Genomic DNA, 24,910 nt, shown 5'->3' on the forward strand with positions numbered 1-24,910 from the left:
TCTGTAAAGAAAGGTTATTGAAACTGTTTTCTTAAAAGAATGGGCGTTCTTTTGGGTTAGACAATGTGTTAAACTGTTGGACAGAATCATAAAAGTTAGAAATAGGGAGAAAGAGGGAAATGGAGGCCCTCTGAATGTATTTGCTCTTGGATCAGTATTAACTTTTGTTTATGGTTTCAAGTGACTTGAGTAATAAAAGTTTCATGAAGGACCGATTTCCTCTAATGGCTGAGAGAGACAGCTAGTAATGTTTACTTTTACCTTCTGTAGGGTCATAAACTTCCATCTTATAACTTGCAACTGTCCTAAATCGCATAAAAATCTGTGGTTGTGATTCTGTTCTAGGGTTGCAAGCATTTCTCTCTCCTTATGCCTTGCAATGCAATAGAGAGACAAAAAGCTTCCAGAACTCTCATACGGAACACTGACATGAAAGATGTTGGAAAATTGCTGAGTTAAATTTTGCGCTGAGAGGCAGCCCCCCATGCTGATTTAATTCTTTTTTCTTCCTTTTCCCTCCCTGCCTTTTCTATACCCCCACCTCCAACACACATACATAGACACCCCTCAATCATTTTTAAGGGATTATTCCACTACTGTCCATGAACTTGCAGGATCTGGAAAACCTTAGGTTATGTGGTCATGCACCACACTCATGCATATAAACTTAAATAAAATTCAAAATACAGTGTCAACTGTATGAGGTTCATTCAGGCCAAGTTCTGGGTCCTACACTTGGGTCACAACAACCCCATGCAGTGCTACAGGCTTGGGGAGGAGTGGCTGGAGAGCTGCCCGGCAGAAAAGGACCTGGTTGACAGCTGGATGAACATGAACCAACAGTGTGCCCAGGTGGCCAAGAAGGCCAACAGCGTCCTGGCCTGTATCAGCACTAGTGTGGCCAGCAGGAGTAGGGAAGTGATTGTGCCCCTGTACTCGGCACTTGTGAGGCCGCACCTTGAATCCTGTGTTCAGTTTTGGGCCCCTCACTACAAGAAGGACATTGAGGTGCTGCAACGTGTCCAGAGGAGGGCAACGAAGCTGGTGAGGGGTTTGGAGCACAAGACTTATGAGGAGCATCTGAGGGAACTGGGGTTGTTGAGTCTGGAGAAGAGGTGGCTGAGGGGAGACCTTCTCGCTCTCTACAAGTACCTGAAAGGGGGTTGTGGCGACATGGGTGTTGGTGTCTTCTCCCAAGTAACCAGCAATAGGACAAGAGGAAATGGCCTCAAGTTGTGCCAGGGGAGGTTTAGATTGGATATTAGCAAAAAGTTTCTTGACGGAGAGAGTGGTCAAGCATTGGAACAGGCTGCCCAGGGAGGTGGTGGAGTCACCATGACAGTAAGTGTTCAAAAAACATGTGGATGTGGCAATTCAGGACATGGTTTAGTGGGCTTGGTGGTGTTGATGTTTGGACTTGATGATCTTGAAGGTCTTTTCCAACGTTAATGATTCTGTGATTCTGTGAAATCAAATATATTCTTGACTAACAGATCAGTTAGATGCAAAAGCCACCTTCGGGTTGGGGAGCAAATGCTGATATTCCCAACAGTCAGGAAGCATTCCTGATGCTCAGACTAAATGTTCTGTTGTTGAATTTTGTTTTGCTACCCCTGGTAATTATTCCCTGGTATCAGTCTGAACAACCTTTCTCCATATTTTGTGTTAAAACTTCAAGGCTTGTAGCTGGTTATCATCTATCCCCCTGAGTCATCATTTACCCAAGTTATACATATTTAGTTCTCCTAATCTTCCCTTATAAGTCAGTCCTCCCAGCCCATTAAGAATTTCTATTACTCATCTCTGAATTCCATCTTTTCTTTTCCTTTTTTTCCAGCCATGTGTTTCTGAACACTTCCAGGTGATCATAGCTGACAGGATCATTTGAGATGCAGATTTTCTATTAACACCAAAGCAAGGAGGTCTTTTTGATCTGGAAATGACATACACAATAGCGTATGTGATATTGTCCACTATCATCTGAAAGTCACTTTGGACATTACTGCCTTTCAGCTTTATATATCCTGTTGGACATTCAGACATTTGCCTCTGTGGCTACTCTTTACCTGTATTTTAAGAGCTGAATCATGCAAGGTGCTAGGCATGGCTAATCCTCCCCAGCAGGGATTCAGGTGACTGGGCACATTATTAAGGGTCTCAGCATCCTCTACGATCTGTTGCGATTTATTATCCATTCCTCCTCACATGTGAAATCTTCATTGCTGCACTGTTTAAATTTAAGATCAGATCTTCTACTTTGCTAGATAGCTCTTCCATCTTGATACAACTGACATTTATCATGCACATTCCTCCTGCAAGTACTCAGTGCTTTGGGGGCTACAGTGTTTATCCAATTTAATATGAATTCAATTCTCAAAGCAAAAATTTCTGCTCGAAGTTGTACCAAATGTTTAACTGAAACAATCTACTATATACTCATTATTCATTAATTTTTAAGTTGATCAACAGCAAAAAAGTGATCAAAATATCTGCCCAGTAGCGATTACTACACACTTTACCTTGTGTTCTCTGTTCATCAGGAAATTGTACTTCCTTCACTTCACAGTGACAAGAGCCCTTTTAAACTCAGTGCAGTGAAGCTTTGTAAATTACACAGATCTTGTAATTAATTTCACTGTTTCTTTTTCACTTCAAAGATTACATCTTTATACCTTCTGTAAAAATTGGAAGTTTTATACTTAAATTCACACACTGTTTTTAACTTCTTGCCCAGGAACTCAGTCCCACAATAGTGGATGGGAAAGCGTACCTGAATGCAAGGGACAATGGTGTTTTTAGTTTACTCATTTGAGAGAAACTACTTGGGTCATAATGTATTTGTGAGTCTATGCAGGAATTTGTCCACGTTTAAGAAAAGCAGACTGATAGGTGTTCATAACTCTGGGTAGAGACTTGGGAGGTTTTGGTTCAAGGCTAACCTTTACTACAAAGTAATTGTGTGGCTTTGGACAGGTGGTTAAATCTTCTTCCAGCCTTTGCATGCCTTTTTGTGTTCCTAAATAATTTATGCTTGAGCCAGGCTCTTGAAGCAAGCTTGTACAATGCAATGATGGTTCAACTTAGAGCTTTTTGCCAGAGAATTGTTGAAGGCCTTTGTTCTTGGGACCTACTGCTCTTCCTTTGTGCTAAAACAGATAGGACCTTTGAGAAGCGTTTGCCATCTTTCTCCTGCCATACTCCCAGAGCACCTTATTTCATGTTGCTTTCTCTGTCATGCACACACCAAGGGAATGTGTCTTGTGGTTCTCAGCCCTAAACAGATAGAGGTCTGTTGATTAAGAAGATTACTTCATCTCTTGCTGATTGCAGAAGAACTTGATCCTACTTCATGTCATTTCACTGCCTATAGTTAATGAACAAGTCAAAATGAAGAAGAAAAGAGAAGTAAGGAGAAAGAAATAAGAGAGAAGAGACAATACTTGTTTGCTCCTAACATCACTTAGAGGATAGAAGAAACTATTGAAAGTCAAAACATATGGAAAACAGCATCTGGTTATGGGAGCCTGGATGTTAATTGTTCTGACAGCTGAAATTTGTCTCCAGAAATCTCATGAAGCCAGCTGGTATTGTAGAGTTTTCTCTGGCTCATATTGTGACTCTTACAAGTTTCTGGAGACTTCCAGTCTCAGGATGATCATCTTGCAGGAGCAGCTGCTGTTTTAAGATTTTCATTTCTGTATCAGCTGGAATCAGAAAAGTCATTCTTTGTGGGTTTGGATTTGATTTGTAATATGAAAGACCTAAAGATGGCTTTGGGTGCACTTACCTGAATTTAAACTTAAACTTAGCAAAGAGATTCTAATGTTGTCCTGTTTATAGTTCTTATATACTTGGTGAGGAGAAAAACTTGATCATAAGTAACAGGAAGGTATCGAGGTTGATTTTGAGAGGTTTCTTAAAGGTTCCACCCTGAACCTGAACTTCTTGAATAGGAGAAAAGTGGGCTAGCCAACTTGGTAAGAACAACAACTCTAGAGAGATAATTACAATAGTCTACTTCTGAACGGGCTAGAAGTTGTCTAATAATAGCTCTTTCCTGCAGTTGTTTCAGTGTATTTTGCTTTCAACCTTGAGCTGGGAATGTCAGAAGTCTATATTGACACATGCCCTTTCTCAGATAAAAAAGAATATGAGGCTGTTTGGAGTGCACACAAGTTTGTATTTAGAACAGGCTACTTGCATGTTCCTGCGACAAAAGCATAAATAACTGATCATTTGATGGTGCCATCAACAAGGTATTCATGGCATGGCCCTGGTATTTTTTTAAGGGTGAAAATACCAATTTTTCTTATGTTTTTTAAGTACAAACACATTTTCTGCACACAGACTTAATGTTATCTTTCCAAGAAATGTCTGTTCCTCACCCTGGTGAAAGATAATGAGCAGTTAAAACAAAACAAAACAAAACAAAACAGCTCTATGTTGATGCAGAAAGGCAAGGCTTGGAAAAAGTTGTATGTGGCAGAACAGTCTAATTTATTTAGAGATGGTTTTGCTGTAGGTTTATTTTGCTAAGATTCAAGGTATTCAGGGTGAATGTTTAACAATAGCATAACCTCTGGAGACTGGTTAAGAATTCTTGAAGAAGTCTCCTCAAAAGAAGTGGATGCAAAAATCAAAAAAAAATGAAGAAGAGGAAGAAAACTTTCTGAAACAGCTAAGTGTTTTAGAAAATCTACCGAGTTATTTATATGCTACTAACAATAGACAGAACTCAAAAGGCAGGACCCAGAACAGCAGGTACAGACTCTAATTAAAGCGCGTACTCTAAGGAGGTTTAACCCATAACTGACTGAATGCAAGCAGGATTGTTTCTAGTTATATTCCTGACTTTCACCAGTGAATCACAAGGCAAAAAAGACACCTTATATATTTCCTTTGTTTATCACCACATTGCTAACAAGAAATCTTGAAGATTTCATGATAATTTTTTTTTTTTTTCTGAGGCTGCAATATAAAATGGATAACACAAATACGTTGGATTTTTCTTTGAAGTAATACATAGGTTGAAGTGAGCCAAGCTTAGAGGTGATCAGGATTTTAACTTAAACTTGATGTTTTCTTACTGAGTAGAAGCTGGAACCTACTTATGCTCATCATCACTTGAGTGATCCTTAGAGTTTGGCCATGACTTTCCCATTAGTGACTGAGTTCTGGGAACTAGGAACACTGTTGCTTGGTCCAGAAAATGACTTGATCTTGAGTTTCACTTTAATATCAGCCTTTTTATACTTTCAAATCAAAAGCATGCCCTATTTGTTTGATGGATAGGACCTGAGAGCGTGCATCTCTCCTTACAACATGGAGTCCACAGTTATTAGGCAACAAATGAGAAGCTGAAGTGAGGCTCGTTTGTTTAAAAATAAGTTTTCTACTTATTTCTGCTAATTCAAAGTATCAGATATTTGCAGACCCTATTAGGAACACCAGCAATCTCTTTGATAGACAACTACCTTAAGCAATAATCTACATTCTTATTTCTCTAATAGAGAGCTTACTCATTGACAGTTTGCTGTATGTATGGAAATTAGACACCTGTTCTGGGAAGTAAAAGGTTCTGGATGGCTAGACTTGCAGAAACTTGAGCAGTGAATTTTGGGTTGACTTGGGCTCAGATGATCAAAAAGTGTCTCAGAAGTTTCAGGATGAAATTTAAAGCTAAAATATTTGCAGTTATGGGAAAACAGGACCTGGTATATGCTATGTCAAATCAACGATTCATTCTGTACCTTATCTTGAGCGTACCAGTCAGCAAAGGATGGTTCAAAGCCACTTGCAAGGAACTTTCAAGACGCCAGGAGAAACTTATCCTTGTGTGAATTGGAGCCAGAAACTGTTTCCTCATCGTGGGGAAAAAAAGTTTGAGAGATCAAAAGCTTTCCAGTTCTGCAGCAGGATAGAGGCAAGGTAGCTGTGTAGTTACTTAAGAAGAAATGGAGATGGACCCTTAAGGGTCTGCCAGGGACAATGTACTTTGCTCTGATGGGTAGAAGCCCTGGGCTTGAGACACTGCTTGCCTGATTCAGGTTACAAGCTCCTGAAATAAGTTTCTCCTACTGTAGGCTTTGGTCAAAAATTGTACCATGGGGCTGAGAAACAATTCTTAGTGAAATATTTCATTGAAACTTCCCATGAGAAATTTTTGCTTTTTAGAACTGGTTTTTTTCATTAGCAACCTACTTATAAAAAATCAAGATGAAACCATTGTCTGTGTTTTGTTGAAATGTTTGCATACACTAACGGTTGCTCAAGTTTTTCTGCTGTCTGCCTAGACACTGCTAAATGTAATTAAGCATTGCTTAGTCTGAGGAAGGACTCTGGATTGTGCATATCCATGTCTCATTTTGAAATATCACAAATGCATTTTAAGTGAGATAATATTCTGTACATATAGTTAACTACTGCATTTCCAGATTTGGACTCTGAGTTTGTTTTTTAATATTGGTTCATGGGTGTATATGAGTGTGCTTATATATATATATATATCTTTTATATATATATATACCTTATATATAAGGTATGCTTTTACATACAGACCCCTATCAAGTTAGCTATAACAGGAAAATGACAGCTTCATAATAGTTAATGGAAAATAACGTAAGAGGAAAAAGAAAATTAACATTCCACACAGCAGGGCATTTCGGATGTTAATCTGCCTCGCAATATAATTGACAGGGAAGCTGATATCTGGGAAGTTTTTTATTCCTATCTTTTTCTCTAAACAGTTAGTGTTCAGTAGTTGTGCAGCAGGGAAGATGGAGAAAAAGAAAGTTCTAGCCAATTAAATGTTCTTTACCAGCAAAAATGTTAACTTTCATCAGAAAGTGGTTAGTCACTGAGAGAGAAACAGATGAAGAAAATGGGTAAAACATTTCCAATTCCAAAATTCTTTGTTGATTATGTCTCCCTCAAGAAAATTCAGCTCAGTCTCTGAAACCTTCAAGTGATTAAACCTTGGGCAGCCCACTGCAGACAGAGCAAATGAGAATTGTTTCAAACTAGCCCTGTAGAGCTAGGATAGTTAAGATAAAAACAAAGAATTCTTTTTCACTTTGAAATCCTAGCTGAGCGACATAATTGGAGACGTTGATTTTAAGGCAAGAGTTTTCTTAGGTGTTGCAATCTTCCTCTGTGTAACAGGTCCCTGAATCTTGATGCAAGGAACTGTTTTATTTTCAGAGAAAGAGCTCTCTTAAACACAAACCTAGAGCTTGGAAGATGGGGGACAGATCTCTGGTCCACCACAGATAACTTGTACACCTTGGTCTAAATGTTTTAAAGGTAATTAGAACACAGAGAGACTGAAGCGTCACTAAATGAGATGCTTACACATGTGACCAGTTGAGAGTTCCTATTTCCCAGAGATGCAAGTTTTCTGCTCTCAAAACAGCTCTTCTACAAGACTGTAGCTATTCTTAAACTGGAGCATGACCAATAACACATGGTCTAAGGCGTGCAATATTATTACTTTCTTCCATTTTCTGTATACATCATGAAGGTCCTGGATAGTTGTGCTTGAATTGCAGTTTGCTTTCTTGAACTCCATAGTGTGCTGCTGGAGTAAAGCCTTTGGCTTCTCTGCCTTGGGGTTTTGGGAAGTTAGGTACATTAAACACAGGTAAGGGAAAAGGTTCAACAGTAGTAGACTATGAATTTATTTCTTTGTTCTTTCTTGTGTAACAGTTAACAGAACGGTGTCTTGTTCCACCAGTCCATGTGCTATGCAGGAGTCTAACATAAAACAACCTAAGCAGGCCAATTTAGGAAACCTCGCTGTTTAAGTCAATGAATATTATTGTAACTAAAAGCATGAAGCTAATTGACTCAAAGAAGAAAAAACAACAAAACCCTGACAGCCTTGTGATAGTTTTATCTTTTCTTGGGCAATGATTCTAATTTTAGTTACACTTACAGGTATCAGAAGGGCTGTAGTTTCAGAAGTTACCACCTGTCAGCTGAGCTGAGCTAACTGGTTGAGTGCATACTCTACAGTCACAAATGTTCATGAATCAAAAACTGACTTAGACCACTTGAGACAGCTTTCTCAAAACCTAGGGTTATCCTAACTGTTCTGGATTATCACCAATTTAGCTGAGGTTGGTGTCTGAGCCAAGGATTCTTCCAAAAGAGGCAATAGATTATGGGGCAAATCATGAACCTAATTTTGTGTTGGTGTAATTGCATAGTTCTGCTGAGTTACATGCAAGCTCTCCCCTTGACTTGATTTATGTCCCTGAGCTCAGAATCTGCTTCAGCTCTTGGCTTTCATCCAAGAGTCTTAAAGCACCTAACAAACTTTTTAGTTTTCCCTTATAATGCCCAAGAGTAAACATAGGCCTAGAAAGATTAGGAGCCCTTTCCCCAAAGCCTGATGAAGTGTATAAGTATTTTTTAATCTGATTTAGACAGGATCCTTAATGTTGTTTTCAGACAGACAGCAAATACCTGGAAATTATCATGGTTATAGTCTAGCTCTTAAACAATGCCTCTGGATCTAGATGTGTGCAAAAGCTAAAGTCATGTTTTGTGTGAGGTTACATAGTTCTGATAAAATCAAAAGATGTCACCAAAACACATCACGCAAAGAAAGAGTCATAAGTCACTAAGTGCTTGTTCTTTGATCTAAAAAATGGGCAAAGAGGAGAAACTGTGCCAGGATACCTGTGGCTGTGTGCCAGAATAAAACAAGAAAGGAGGGAAAAAGTCCTTAATTACAGTTATGGACAGATCTCCAGTATGCATCATCTTCATCTCCCACCATAAATAACAAGGTTTAATTAAGGTACAGATAATGCAGGTATCTGGGATGTTAGAGGTGGCAGGTGGAATCTGATTCTGTGAGCATGCAACCTTAAAGCAAAAGCCTGTACCTGAGCTGGTTGTCCGTGGTTCTTACATCCAGTAGAGAGGATAGGCCCCTCCAGAGGTTTATTCCTCTCCTATGTGTTAGGTCAAATGAATACCTTTTAATTCGTGGTAGAACCTAAGGTAACTAATAGCTAAAATTGAGTTAGGTGACCAGTGCTTTTTAGGTGGTGTCATGGTTTAACCTGGCACGTAGCTAAAACAACCACACAGCCATTTGCTTGCACACACCCGCACCCCCACCAAAGTGGGATGGGGGAGAGAAGGGGGGGGTGGGAGGTAAAACTCGTGGGTTGTAATAAAGACAGTTTAATATGACAGGGGACAGGGGAAAAAAGACAATACTAGTAATAATACTAATAATAATGATAAAAGAATATACAAAACAAGTGATGCACAGCACAATTGCTCAGCACCCGCTGTCCAATGCCCAGTTACTTCCTGAGCTGCAGCTCCTCCCCGGCCAACTCCCCCAGTTTATATACTGAGCATGACATCGTATGGTATGGAATACCTGTTGGGCCAGCCTGGGTCAGCTGTCCTGGCTGTGCCCCCTCCCAGCTCCCCGTGCACCCCCAGCCTTCCCGCTGCCAGGCCAGCATGAGAAGCTGAACAGTCCTTGACTGCTTAGCAACAGCTGAAAACATCAGCATGTTATCAACATTATTTTCATCCCAAATCCAAAACAAAGCGCTATACCAGCTATCAGGAAGAAAATTAACTCTATCGCAGCCGAAACCAGGACACCTGGTCAGAACTACTTATCTGGTTTAAAGTGACTGAGAGTCAGCTGATTCACTGAAATGGTAAGCACTGAGATGTCAAGTACAAAGATTGTGTTTTCATTTGTCCCAGGATGAAATGAGTACTGGTGAGGTGAAATAATTCTTGGTTTCCAGAATTATTCTGTTCAGCTCAGAATGTATGCCCTGACTGTATTGTCTCCCAGGTTTGTGCAAAATCTTCAGGAGACTTACTGTGGGATTCATGTTGCTATAAGTGCAATCATTATCCATCTGTATTCCATGCAATTATTATTTACGTTATTGAATTCCCTGGAGGTAAAATTAAAATAGAGCTTTTATATTTTTTTTTCCATCTCAAGCTCCTGTTTTTGTTTCCCCCTTCTCTTTAACAACCTTGTTTCCCAGGAGACCACTTGATACGTCCTCATGTTTCCAAGAGACTGCAGTTCAATAGGTTGTGTGTTAATTGCCAGCTGGGAGTTTCCAGATGTTTGTGAGCTAGCCCAAAGAACTGTCCACTGGTAGCAAATGAACAGCTGGAAAGATACAATTCAAACAAAGCATCTTTTATCTGATTGACATATGTCTGGAAAACTTGGCATGTTTGAGAGAAATGGAATTGAAATTAGGAACAGCTAGGAGCAAGTCCTTCATTATCAATAATTAGTCAATTAGATTTTTTTGTTCAAATTCATATATAATTCTCAAGCAGTGTACTCACTCAGTCATTATCACCCATACAAGTAGATGATAGAAATAATGCATAGCCTTCACTCTATCTTTCCTTAAGAGATGTGTTCAGAAATACTCATTATACTGTTGAACATGGACTGTTCCAGGGGGCTGGATGGTGTAAATGATTTGTAATGGAATATGAAGCCTTTCACCTAGAAGTCAGATTCACATCCAGCCCAAACAACTGATGACAAGTGAGCTGTTAAGTTGATCTTAAACTTAAGAGTTTACCACCAAAATATTTTTTTTCATTTAATTAAGTGGTTCTGTACACAATCAAAACTTTCTGTGGGGAAAATTGATTTTCCAAAATTGTTTTCCACCTGGGAAATCAAAATGAAACAAATAACTTTTTTCACCAGTTTGACTTCTCTTTATAAAATCCAATATAGCTGCTTCCTACAATGCTATTACAAGATTCGGCTGTCTAGGATGTTGTGTATCCTGTATTGTTAACCTGAGCTCTCAGTGCTCTGTTCTTTAAGCAACATTCTCCAGGAAGGAAGAACCCCTTGGAGTTCAATGCAGATGCACATTGAAAGAGGTAGTCTAGGAAAAGTAACATGTGAAAGACGTGCTACAGTTGTAATTCCATTCAGCATCACAATACAAAGTACAAATGATAAGTATTTTGACATTTCTAAGGGGGGATAGGCAAGAAACTTGATTCCCTTTTATCTTAATGCACAAGGAGCTGAAATATGGAAATTCTTGCAGGATGGAATAAAACATATGTATTGTTTTATCAAAAGCCAGGTTTTAAAGTTTTTGAAAAATACTACTCTACCTGATGGCTGATGCTGGTTTTGTGCTGGACAGAGTGATCTTGTCATAAGTAAAGGAAAGTGAAAAAAACTCTCATGGACTGGACTTTTCAACTTCAGGTTTAAGGCCTATTATGGAACATTAAGCTCTGCTTTACTCCAGTTGGCCATTGCTGGGATGGAATTCTCACTGTCTCTAAGCAATCAGGATTTACTTAAAGTAAATGAGATACTGTTTTTCCCAAATTAATTACTTTTTGCCCAACAAGAGTGGAATAGAGTGTAATTCATGTTCAGGACACTTTTAAGGAGCAAGGGAAAAAGGAACACCTCCACAAAACATTTTTTGCCCATGAAAAACATGTTTTTTCTTTGTCTGACTGTATGAAAGACTAGATTTCTTCTTCTCCATTTCGAAGTATTTCTGTCCTTAACACCTTGTTTGGGAAATCATTGATGTTTGGATGCATTCTACTAAGTATCATTTCTGTGAGTTTTGTACTTCCATCATTTTTACAAATATGTTTGGGGAGGACCTCACAGAGCTTACTCCCCTGATGAGAACTTGCCCCCACATGAACCTTAGGTGGATCTTGGAAGGAAACTTTGCTCCTTCAGAGAGGAGTAGTTTTCTGTCTACTTAATCTGAATTACATTCATGATATGGTAGGAGTTGCAGGACATTATTACCCTGAACTGTCGTCATGGCTATCACAATGAGGAGAAAAATATAGCTATCATTATGGGAGCTTTACATGACATAGTTTATCTCTATAACAGTGCACTATGATGTGCCTAATTAGACTGTATCAGCTGCTCTACGTCTGCTACTAAAGGGAGAATTTCTTATTGTGTCTAGTCAACAGAGAGCTCTCAGCTTGTGATTTAGCACTGAAATTAAATTTAAGCATAGTTTCCCATTTGATTATCAAGCTATGGGTGACTTTTAAGAATCCTTTTCAATGCATTACTTGTACTAGCTGTAAACTCTCTGCCACAGTTTCTTCCCCTTCTCTGGCAGATGGATACTGGAAACTAATCCATTTAAAGTTAGAGGAGCACAAATCCAAATAATTCCAATTAGAGGATTCAAACTTTTGCTGTTGTTCAGTCTCCTTCCTTGATTGTCAGCTTCTGTTTCTGAGTCTCAATTACTGAAACATAACAAATGTAATCGGCTTGAATAAAGTGAAAGAAACGAGACCTTCAGAAAGAATTTAGGGTAAGAAATAGGGCAAAAAACAGTTTTCTTTCCGTACCAGATTGGAACATTCATCCAGCTTGTGGCATCGTTGTGAGAGGATTAGGGTGACTTCCACGAGACAATCTTTAAGAAAATATATATATATATATGTTTACAGAAAAAAATTCTCCCTAGTCTCTTGTGCATACTAATCTACTAAAAACATTGTAAACAAGAAAAGAACAAGTGCATATTTCTTCAGTAATATTGTCTAAGGAATGAACTTGGATAAAACAGTGAGCATTGTATGGAAAAAATATCACAGTAGTGATGAGAGCTGAAAAAAGTTTATGGTGTACTGTTTAGTCACCTGTTGCATGCTTTTTCATAGGCATGGGGAGAAGGTTGGTTGGCCAAGATAAGGTTATGGGACACGTTTGTTTCTTTGTCGGTCTCTCTGTACTTGTGCTCCTCTTGGAAGATGCCCACAGTTTGATGGACATGCTGCCTGAACCTTGAAAGACATGATACCTCCATTTGAAGGAGCTGGCCACGTTGCAGGCATTCTGTAGTAACTTCAGAGAAAATGTCCTCTGCATAACAAGCACTTCTTTTGCTGCAGGAACTGGCAGGTTTTCAGTATACTGCAGTAAGAAGGAATAATCTGGTCACATCAGACATACACACACAACTGGTGTAAGTCATTGTAACGTTGACCAGTTTTGCCAGAAGGCGAACATGGAGGTAGGGAGAGAAGGTGGGGAAGGGTTTTTGCTCTGCCCTACCATGACAGGGCTTTAGCTTTTGTAATTGCTAAGGCAATGTTTTGCAAGAATCAAAGACATGATCCGTTGGAGCATCTCTGAAGTTCTAATGATCTGTAAAGCAACAGAGATGTATTGGATTGATTGTTTGGGCTTTGCTGTGATTGTCTTTGTATGCATGGCTGGAAGGCAACGTGCCCTTGCAGCAGCAAGTGCAGGGTGGTAGCTCTCTGGTGTGATGCAAACGGGGAGACTACTTGTGGATGCAAGTCAGGCTAAACAATAGACATAGACCTCTGCAGTAAGGAGTCCCAAGTCCTTGTATGCCCTTTGCTTGGAGTCCTTGGTACAAAAGAAGCGGATGAGACTTTCAGTGTTATACAGCAGGAAGGGGCTTGTTCCTGCTGCTGGAGTAGAAGTGGAATCTCATGCTCCACCTTGCCACCATGTACATTCTTTGAGATCCCTAATCCTGTACAACCCTCTGTACCTGACACTTAAGCATGTGTTCCAACAAAATCCAGCACTCATATCCACACTGTTGCTCACTTTTCATCAGGTCTCAGAGGATGTGATGATAGCTTCATTTCTTGACTCTTTACTACTGACCTACTAAGGAGAGATTTTTATGGCTGATTTACTGGGAATTGGGTGATGATGGGAAAGTGGTTTCTTCTATGTCTCAGTTTTAAACAGATCCCTTCGGAAACACTGTTCTTACGTAGGTTTTGTGTTTTCTTTACAGGCTGTGCCTTCCTAACATACTGCGAAAGGGAGTCTGCTCTAAAGGCCCAGAGTGCACTGCATGAACAGAAGACACTGCCAGGGGTGAGTCCAGACTGACTTTTTTTTTTTTTAATCTAAAATGGGTTACATATGGAGTTCCCATCTTGGTTTTGGAAGTTTATTATCTCTGGTTGCTTGGATGATTTACTGTTTGCATTGTGCTAATAAACTCAAGATACCACCACCCCACGCAAATGGTTTCCATGCACAAAAAGAAAAGCTTTTTGCTTTTATTGGGAGCCAGGAAAACAGCAATTAACTGATTATGGGCTGGATTCTACCAGCCTTACTCACTTAAGGAAAGGCTTTAGGCTTCTGACCACTACAATAAAATATTAGAAGTGCTCACCAGCTGCTACCTCTTACTATTTTTCTTCTCTAAAGCAAGGTGTGGCAGCCAGAAATCAAGAAACAGAACACATTATTGAGTTATCACAGAATGAAAACATATTCCTGATGACAAAGTGGTTTGACTCAGTTACTTTAGTATTCAAGCAGCTGTAGCAGATTGGAAAGGCGGTGAGACAAGGAGAAAAGAGAGAGAGGAGAGACGAACACAAGATAATGAGGAAAATTATTCACATGAGCAAGATCTAAGGTTCAGACAACACAAGCAGAACTAAAAATAGAACCGGCATTATGTGGGGAAGACCTGCCCTGCTGGGATAGGTTTCCAGTTTAGCAGTAACTGGGGTGGAGGAAGGGGGAGGGAGAGAGACTATTTAGATTCAGCCAGGGTACATGGATTGGAAACAGCCAAGTGCAGCACTCCTGTGGCTAGAACAGGACTGGTTTCACAATGACACAAAAGTAAGCAATCAAGTAATCAAAAGCAGGATCCTGAGGATTCCAGCTTACATCTAAACTGAGAGGAAACTGATCCAGAAGTCTGCCTTTATTAGTTGGTGTTGAATGGCTGAGTCCTGTGTACCCATAACCTACCTTTCTACAAAACCTTAGACACTTCAGTTGCTCTATGTTGATGAAGAAAATGTTGATTCTGCTCTGCTTGTTTCCATCATTCTGTGTCTATTTACCTATCTCTATGCCACCTTGCCTGTATGGAGATGCCCACACACTTGCTCATCTATATCTATCTTTGCTTTAAAGGTCATACCTTATGTAAATATATACATACTTCATTCTCTAAAAATACATTTCTGTCAGCTGACAACTCCCTCTGAATTATTTTTTTCTAGAAACCCGTTAGCCGCAGATTGAAAGTGACTTGAGACTTGTTGAGGGTTAGATTTTTCTTTTTTTTTCTTTTTTTTTTCCTTTTTCCCCCTAACAAGTGATGTTTTTCCTTTTAGTTCTCTCTCCTCTGAATGATAGAACTAGATGTACAAAAAATGAAAATATTTTGAATATGGATGTTTCGGGTAACACTTTATCTGAAATTTTCTGAAATAAGCTTGAAATCAAATATGTATTTATCAGAACTAGAGATATGCTGGTGATGAACAGGGTGTTGTGTATTTAAAAGATACTGGAATTCCAATTGTCTTCACTGAAACTATTTGCTTCCCTCATTAGGAGTCAGACCACTCACTTGCATGGTTAAAATCTCATCCTGAAATGAAGGGAGTATCTTCAAGAAGTCAATGGGTCAGTGAGACTGAGGGCTCAGATTTGGAGGGTGTGGGAGAAAGTGATGATTTAGGATTTTTTTTTTTTTTTTACATTACTTCCTTATATGTCCCCAGTTCTGAATCCCAGCCTGCTTTTTAGGGATCTCAAATCACAAAACTCTTAAAGTCAAAACTGTTGTCTTGGACAGTGGCAAAATTCAACCAGCTTTTGCATTAGAATCAAGACTTCCTTCAGAAGTTATGTTGACTGATTCTAAGCTACAAGCAAAAGATTTCTTCCTTGGTTTATGTCATTTCTGCCACATGTAGCTCATACTGACCACTCTGACTTCAGAAGGCTTTTTTGTTTTGTTTTACACTTTGTTTTGTTTTACACATCAAGATCTGATTGAATTGGGAACGGTGAATTCTCAGTCTAAGATAGCAACCAGGTTTTTGAGAGTTCTGAAAACTGACTTTTCCCACCCCTTTCATTTCCAGTTCCGTTTGTTTCATGATAAAGGTTTACTTTCCACTAGCAAACCCTCTGCATACAGTTTTCTGCCAAGTTTCTGAACTCATCTTCTGAATGATGTCACTGTAGTTTATTTAAGGAAACCAGCCTTGCCTCTTGATAAACTATCATGCCTGGATACTGTTTTATGGTTCTTATTTAAGTAGCAGAGAATTATTTATGACTTACCTGACTGTTCTTGATAACATGCACCAACAATATCAAGCATAGTTCATCACCATAAAATAAAAAAACATTCATAAGGTCAGGGGTCAAAGTCCTCATTCACATGAGTTCACAAATGACACATATATAACACCTTATCAACACCTTGATCCTTTACTGTCTGTGACACAAACAGCACTACAGAGGAGGTATCAAAAATAATTAACAAGCCTGGTACAGGAAAAAAGAAAATAGTACTATAGTGAGCCATTGAATCAAGACACTTCTTTCCCATCCCCCAATAAACTGTGTATTTGCCTGCTCTTGCAATATTGTTGTTTGTATTCTTTGTATTATAAAACATAGAATTCAGTCATTTTTAATAATATGTACATGAATGCTAATGTATGGAAATGGTGAGGCATGAGGAGTTTGTGTCCAGATTCAGATGCTTTGCCTCTTAGCTATGTATCACTTTGTTTTTAGTGGAGTGGCTACATGCACATATTTTACAGTAATTACTTTCTGGATGTTCTTTGTAAGATGACAGAAATATGTTTCACATATTTCTATGTTATATGTGGTACATAAAGTAATCTTGTGGAATAATCAAAAGACTTCCAAGCAGGTATGTGTTGATGAATAAAGTCTTTATGGCACTTCGGTTTTGGGCGGGAAGGAATCATGATAGATACTTTGAAGTAACTAGAATGGAATGTAAAACATAAAATTATTAGTTAAATACTCTTCATCTAAATCAATTAGGCTGTTTTGGACAGTTTGAAATTGTCTTGCTTAGAACAGAAGGTTAATGTAGCAGGCTGTGTATGTATGTGTAAAGAGTACTTTGCGAGTGTGGGACAATTCGAATTCTAGCATTTCCTTGTGATTGTTTATTTTACATATAATAGAGTAGCTGGATGATGAAGTATATTAGTTCTTTAATAATTTATAGAAATGCTTTGATGTTGCAGTAATTACATTAAAGGTCACATATCAAAGGTAATTTGGTTGAGCAGCTGTGATGGTTTCTCAGAAGCAATCAATATTGCTGTCCGTGGTGCTGATTTCACCAAGGGGACTGCCAGATTAAAGGAGGCTTATTACCAGCCAGACAGACACGGGGGAAATCAAGAACAGATTGGAGAGATGCACTATTCTCTCTCCCCACCTATAATTAACACTGTTCACCATAATCTGTGCTAATCCTTCATAGTGGGAACCCTCCCCCCCCTTTTTTTTTTTCGCCAACATTATAAAAAGCAAATTAGGCGAAGAAGAGTAATTTGGAGGAGCAAGAGAGAGAAAGTAGAGAAAGTAAAAGTTGATTCACCCTTGGGATTTCTGATACTGATACATCTCTCAATGATAAAATAGAATATAAAAAACAGAGTCCATGTTCTTGGGGAAAGCTTGGGGGGGAGGGGAAGTGATCTAGACAATGACAATGCAGGGGATATAAGAATTATCTGCCTGCAGATTTGGCATAATATTATCTATTTGCCCCACAAAGCTCCACAGGAAACGAAATCAGGGAAATAAAATTATGTTTTAAGTGTAGTCATTTTGATTACAAATTATAGTGAAGCCAACTTTTTCTCCCCTTTCTTTTTTCTTTCTGAAACGAATGGCAGAGGATAATGCTGAGAAATGTAATTACGCTATCAAGATCTACTTTTATTTATAGCACAAATAAACCAAGCTCATGTATGATAAACACAGCAGCATTTTTTTGCCTCTAGTTCTTTGTGACTCTCTCAGGCAATGGGATTGAATAGTCCATGTATACTTGGTTGGAGGCACTGCCTCTTTGCATAATGTTAAAACCCCCTTGTAAGACTTGCAATGAATAACTATGAAATTAAGTATCTAAGAAACTGTTAACCTCAGCAATCTGCAGGGCTTATTCAGGCTGGGACATAGACTGGGTTTTCTTACTGTATCTATTCCTCTTGAAAGCGAGAGTGGTACTACTGCTATGCTAAATTTCTCAGTCCATAACATAATTATTTTTCTTCCTAACTGTTCTGATATCCTTTGTCTCTTCTGCCATCTAGAAAAAATGCATTCTTCTTTATTCATTGTATGCAAAAATTGTCATCTTTTACATTAGAAGACAGATGAGTTCATAAAATTCATTAAACTCAGTTCTAAACAAACAAACAAAAAACCTCTCTAATGAAACTAAAGCTGTGCTTAGTTTGTTTTTTTTTTAAAAAAAAAAGGTTTTCAGTGATATTGGTCTTATCCCACTAAAATTCTTATGCATATATGAGAAAAGACACCTGATCATGGAGGGGTGTGGCGGGGTGGGGTGTCATGCAACATCTAGCCCCTCTTGAATCCTTGTAATAAGGCTTAAAGGAGACATAAGTGTCATGTGGACTTCAGAAGTCCTGCATATATAGCATGGATTTCACTGTTCAAGCAGACCTTGCTGTAATTTTACACTCTTATTGTTTTTTTTAATGTTTCAAAGCTTTTTCCAAAACCTTGTTAGAAAAACATTAAACCACATATCACCCTGCACATTGTGTTATGCCAAAAATGGTATTATATTCCCACACCTTCCCATTTCAAAAGTTTTCTCCACCAATGTAAATTGCAATTTGGTCAGCAGTGGCAGGCTGGATGGGTTCCATTGATTAAAGTAGCCTGCTGAACACACAGGCTGCTCATCATGCCCTTTAGATTTTGAAAGAAAACACATTTAATTGTTCCCTTGGGAGAAACGTGTCTGTTTTCTGAAGTTAAAAATGAAGATGAAAAGGAATAAAAACAGATTTGAGGTAAGACTTGCAAAAACCAGTCCTGTAGAAATTCTCCAGTGCTTTAAAATCTTTGGGTGTCAATGCCATGATTAAAAAGATTTAATTTTTTTTTTTACCCTATTTCCTCCTTCTGACTGACCAGCCACTAAAACGACTTTTGGACCTTGGTTTGGGGAAAGGAGGGGACAAGAGAGGGAGAGGAAACCATATGCACTTTCCATTTGCTAAAAGCCCCTGTAGGTTGACAGTGCTGTTCTGTTCACCAGATGAGATGAAACACCTGGGTCCTATCTGCTTGGTAAACATTAAAGTTCCATTTCACTAGTTAAAGATTGGCTTCTGTATCCCTATACAGCAGCCTCTAGAATACAAAGTAAACTCTCTCTTTGCAACCCAGTCCAAAGAGCTTTGGAGGAAAAGGGTACAGTGCAATCATTCTGACAGAAACAGTGTGTTGGATGCATGCTGTTATCTCAGCTGAGACTGGTGTATTCATCACATTTGTGGTGGCTAATGAAGCTTAGCTTGATATGCAAAACGGGAACAGGCTTCTCAGCTGTGTTTGAGATTTGGTGGGAATTGAAAAATGGTGTGCAAAAATAAATTATAAAGATGGCATTGTCTTTCTAATTTGACACCTTTTGTCTCTCAAAGGACGATTTCCAAGTTATTCAACAAAAGCTTTTGCTGGACCTTCATTTGCTTTATGTGTTATTCAATGACAACTTTTCTTTCTGACGTGTCTGCCATAGGAGGATCAATCTAATTTTATGTACAACTGTAAAGATGAATGATAAGTAGAAAGGATTCAGGCAAGTACAAGCTGAATAAATTATAAAGGGCAAATGATGACAGGACTGGGGGTCCCAAGAGACAGTGATATGATAACAGAAACTAAAGACGAATTTATGATGGATGTAGTTAGCATGTACTGAGGCTGTTAATTCTTCAGGGTAGTTTTACAACTTCTTGTGATTGGAGCAATCAAAGTATTTCATTTTAAAGAGATGCTGTATATTTTCACTTGTCTGTTCTACATATTTGTATGTATGGCCTCATTTATATGCATAGCAGTAAACTCCCATAGGCTAGTCAAACTTACCTCCCATCAAAGGGCCCCTATTCTCCAAACCATAATGCCACTGTTTATGCATAAATAAATAGATAATGTATAACTATTTGAGGGCAAACCTGGATCTCAGCAAAAAAAAAGTTTCAATTTTCATCGAACTGAGCAATCAAATCTTTTCAGACACTGCAAGTAGCTGAGCACCTTCAGCTACCTTCAAAGACGAGCCTAGGGACTGAGTTAGCTCACAGATCCCTGACGAAAAATTATACATAATAAGTTTCAGGTAGGTCAAATTTTGAGCTTAAGCTACTTTAAGAGCAGCTGATGCAGCATCATAAAGTTAGAAGCAAATCTGATCTCAGAGCAGTTCTTGATTGCATTTCATTCATACTCTTATTTCTATCTCTTGTTCCTTATTATTAAGGATATTTGCATGAAAATGATATTTTTCCTTCCTCTGAAGGGTTGTCTCTTGTCTGTGAGTAATGCTTACTCTGGCCTATATTTGTGAATGGCATGGGTTTGATTCTGACTTTATTTACACAAGTGTAAATCAGCAGTGATCTGATTGAGGTCAAAGGATTTATATGGTGTAGGAAAGAACAGACTCAGCTATATTTGTCACTGCTGAAATGATGTCATCGTGAACAGTACCATAGCTCTAAATGAGGAAAGATATTTCTACCAAGCATCTTTGCATCTGAATATCTGATCTCACAAAACGCTGAGCATCCCTGACACCTGCTGGGCCATTCAGTAGCTCCCATGGGCTCTTTACTAGAGAGAGGTCCCAGCTCCAAACTATAGGAGTTAAAGATGGTTGGTCTCTTGGTGTTTCAATGAAGTTAGTTATTAGATACTAACAAACCCTAAACACTGGGGTTTCTAGTTGCATCACCCTACTGATTCAACTGATGGAATACACCCAGGAATAACTTGCAAGCAGTAAACCTTCTCATCCCGTGTTCTTAGTCACAGAGAGATAGAGGAAGATAAGAACAGGCACGCTGTAACAGTCAATTTACTTTTCATCTGTTCAGTCGTATGGATGATATTGTGTGATATTACGTAGTCCAGGGGTCATTATTCATAGGCTACCCTTTCCATAAACACATACTTCCCGTATTGGCACGACATAGCAATGGAGAAGCATGTGCCGATTGTGATCTGTAATGCAAGGCCAATGTAAGCTTTCAATAAAACACTTAGATGAAGATTCTCTGTAATTATGTGCTTTGGACTTCCACCGGTGTCTGCCCTGTGTTACTTCATGCAGTGTATACATGTCTTTAAATCCTTCAGATACTTGGTGAGACAAAAGTAATTTATTTTTTTTTAAAGTACAAAGGTTTAAGACCATACACAAGAGTGATGGATCAAGTATGTATGTCCACCACCAAAAATATTACCATTGAAAACTATAAAGGAGTCTTGGTCTAATTTAATTTAAATACCATGTATAATAACAATGAAAACACGAAACCACAGACTTGAATGTTGTGGAGCAACTATATTCCATGACTATAATTCCTGGGGGGTGATTATACAATAAGGACTTGAATCTTGTCTGAAACATTATTTCTGTTAATACTACTTATGCTATGCAGGTTAGGAACATCTATGCATGTTGGGAACAGACTTTCAGTTGCAGTGTAGACAGACTGCAAGCCTTACAATGTGAAATCCAGCCACTGGTTGCAGATCTTTTAAAAAAGCTGTGTATGCTGTATTAAATTGTCTAAGAGCATGATCTGTGCATTAAGCTTAAAACTGTGCTTAAAGTTAAGAACAACTTTTAAAGAACTAGCTGAGCTGGAATGCTTTTGGGATTGGCAAAAACTGTCCCATCTCTCCACTTACAGATAACTTTTGATAGGACTTGACATGATGTAACCCATTTAGCTTCTGTGCTTCACTTCTGCTGCGCTCGTACTTTGGCAGGGAGAAAGTGGTGGGGAATGGACTGACCATGAGATTGCACTATCAGTTCAGGCAAGTAGATATTTGAAGTGACTTTGCTCTGTTGAGTAGCTGCAGTGAGAGACTTACAGTGGCACCGCATGTACGATTTGCTGCACTTGGCAGGTTCCCAGCAATGTCAAATCTCTCTGATTAGTTTCTGTAAGTACAAGGACAAAATTAAGCCTAACCTATTTTTCAAAGAAATGTGCATTTCCCATTTTTCTCTTTAATAGGAACTTCTTATATCTTGTTTCCCATACTTTTTCTCCCCTTCTCTTCCCACCATGCCATCCCTTTAAAAAAAAAATCATCTTTTTAAAATACAATTCCTTCTAAAAACACATGCCTTCAAATTTCTTTAAGTTCTGTACTGTATTTTGACCTTGATATGCATACATTTTCAGCACTAAATGAATCCTATGGTGCGAGAATGAAGTTTTTTCCTTCCTTTCCCCTTAGGTATGGTAAACTAGAATCCTCAAAGCCTCTGCTATTTTCTAGTGCATATTTTCTTTGGCATGTTGCAAGAAATTATTGTTTTGATCACTGGCTTTGTAGGGAGGTTTTGACAGAGCAAGTCTTGTCCAGCTATAACTAATCCATTCCAAGCTCAGGTTGCTCAGATGGAGTGAATTTCTTTTTCTCTTGTTCTGTGAATAGTTCAGTCATTTCTATACTACTATAGTGACTTTGTGTGGTAAATATTTAAGTTATAAGACATGCTGGCATGAGTTTCTGATTTCATTTATAGCTTTGATCAGTGGAACAACATTTTGCTTCCAGGGGGTAGAACTGGAATCAGATTTTCTACGTCTTTTTATTTATGGCTGACTTACTGTCAAGATCATCCTCAGTAAACACCTGAGATGTTGCATCTGTCTTTTGCATTACTTTGTGGTGTCCTTTCTCAATAAAGTCACACTAGTGCCTCATGTCTAGCTGAACAGCATTTTCTCCTTCTTTTCTCCTCCGTCCCATCTCACTCTGCACGTCTGTCCTTGCCATCTCTTATCTCCTTTGTAGATTTGCTGGAAACATCACGTAATGCCTGCCTGGTGAAATGAGTTGAGATTACAGTTGCTGAGGAGGAACACCATGCTTCTCAACTACTTCTGCCTGGGAGATAGCATATTTTTTTCAGACAAAGGGAGAGATTTATGTTATTGATCCTTTTCACGTTTTGTGATGCTACACCTATATAGATAGCAGAGTTGGCTTCTTCTAAATCTGTTTCTTGATATTATGAGGCTTAGTGAGTGAGCTTTTCAGTGTATGTTCATGTTGCCCAAGAGAAACAAGGCAGCCAGGAAAGGGTTGTTCCTGTGGTGTTCCCTTGCCTGTTCTTCCTTGGAGCAACTGGGGAGTGACTAGGGATTGATTTCTGAGCCCATATTTATCCTGTGCAGGGGAAGGGAGGTGGGGTGTGTGCAGGGGGGGAGAGCCTTGCAGGTATGTGTTCTGGTGGTAGCAGCCTGCTGTTCCCAGCTTGTTATTTTTCTACCACTGCACCTGGGAGGGGAGAGGCTAAGACATTCCTGTGAAGCTGGTCACAACGTGTTGCTAGCACCTAACAAGCAGACTGCTGCTGAGGGAATCATGAGAAGATGTGTATATTTGTGAGCTCTATATGGTTTTTGGAAACTATAGTACAGGTTCTACAAAAGTGTATACACTACAAATAATAAAATACAGATGTGACACCCTTCAAAGACAGTGTCTCATGTCCCAGTGGAGGTCTTAAATTTATCTACATTGCTATGTGTTTCTCTTTTATTTTTATTCTATTAAGCCTTAAACCTTTTCCATCAGCACTCTGAGCTCAAGCTGCCATAGCACAGTGGTAATACCTCTAAAGTGAGCCTGTCCAAACTAATTTCATTGTCCTTGTTGAGTGAAGTGCAACAATTAAGCAGACAGCACAAATGGGTCCAGATAAATTGGGTATTTACAATTATTTCAGTTTGGATAATCTAATGTGATGTTCATTGTGCAACCAAGAAATATGCTTCCCAGTGAGAGGGGGGCTCTCATTCTGTACTCTTGTCTGCTGGGTGTAAATTCAAAGTAACTCCACAGACTCTTGCAGAGTTTAAGCTTCTTTACATCAGTGCAGCTCAAATGAGAATCTTATCATTTCTTTAGATGCTCTGTAAAGCTGCCTCCCTTCAGCTGTGCTTGCACTTTAGAGATACAGCCAGGGGAGCTGGAAGGTCATTTCTTTTCTTTTTTTCTGGGCCAGGGTTGTGTTGTTGAACTCATTCACTTTGGGGAATCCAGCTTTCTTTGAGCACGTCTTTGCTCTCCAGCACTGAAACTCTGATTGACAACTTGAGTTACATTCCAGATCTGGAATTGCTGCTGACTTTCTGGATAGCATTACAACCAGATCCTCTTATTACCAATGCCTCTCTTTCTTGGTATTAGCATCTGTGGTCTGTATTCTGGTTTTCCACCAATTCTAGCTGAAAACTCATGGTGATCCCAGGGGATTTACACCAGCAGATCGACACTAAAAGGCAGATCACTGCTACTTTTTGCTTTATTTCTTCGTTTTTCCTTCCATTCTCCTGGCCCCCCCAGCTCAAGCAACATACTGTGGTGTTGGGAAATCTTCACCAACTTAATCACATTTGGGCCTAGTGTTTTTCCTGAAGACTCTGGGGTGTGTAGTGCTTAGGCCTTGGTTATTAGTTTACACAATAAATGAAGCCCATTAGAACAGCATAATCAGGTCTCAGAGAAGGCCACCTCACTCATTATCTGAGGAGGTTATGTTAAGCCTCTGTAGTTATTAATCATACTTTCCCGTGCAGATAGCTGAAGATTAAGAGTCACATTTATCCTCTTTGCTCCTCATTCTTTCACATTGATGTGCAAATGCTTTTTATAATCGTTATTATGGTTATTCATAGCCTATCCAGTCAGCCAGGACTGCTCCTCAGATGTTGCTTGAAGTCTTGCACCTAACCGTGGTGGCTTGATGATACAGAC

At 39.0% G+C, this 24,910-nt stretch overlaps 1 protein-coding gene across 21 annotated transcripts in view; it reads left to right on the plus strand.

The window, feature by feature from the left end:
* Nucleotides 1–24,910, plus strand: part of CELF4 (CUGBP Elav-like family member 4) — a gene marked incomplete at its 3' end in the record, with an annotated part of 708,661 nt that overhangs the window by 82,255 nt on the left and 601,496 nt on the right. For all 21 annotated transcript variants that reach the window (XM_082013607.1, XM_082013596.1, XM_082013609.1 and 18 more), the window contains exon 2: nt 13,824–13,906. In XM_082013607.1, the coding sequence (XP_081869733.1) occupies nt 13,824–13,906 (83 nt within the window). The remainder of the gene's footprint in view (nt 1–13,823; nt 13,907–24,910) is intronic.

Source organism: Phaethon aethereus (genome assembly GCF_964289735.1).
Source record: "Phaethon aethereus genome assembly, chromosome: Z".
Classification (NCBI taxonomy): Eukaryota; Metazoa; Chordata; class Aves; order Phaethontiformes; family Phaethontidae; genus Phaethon; species Phaethon aethereus.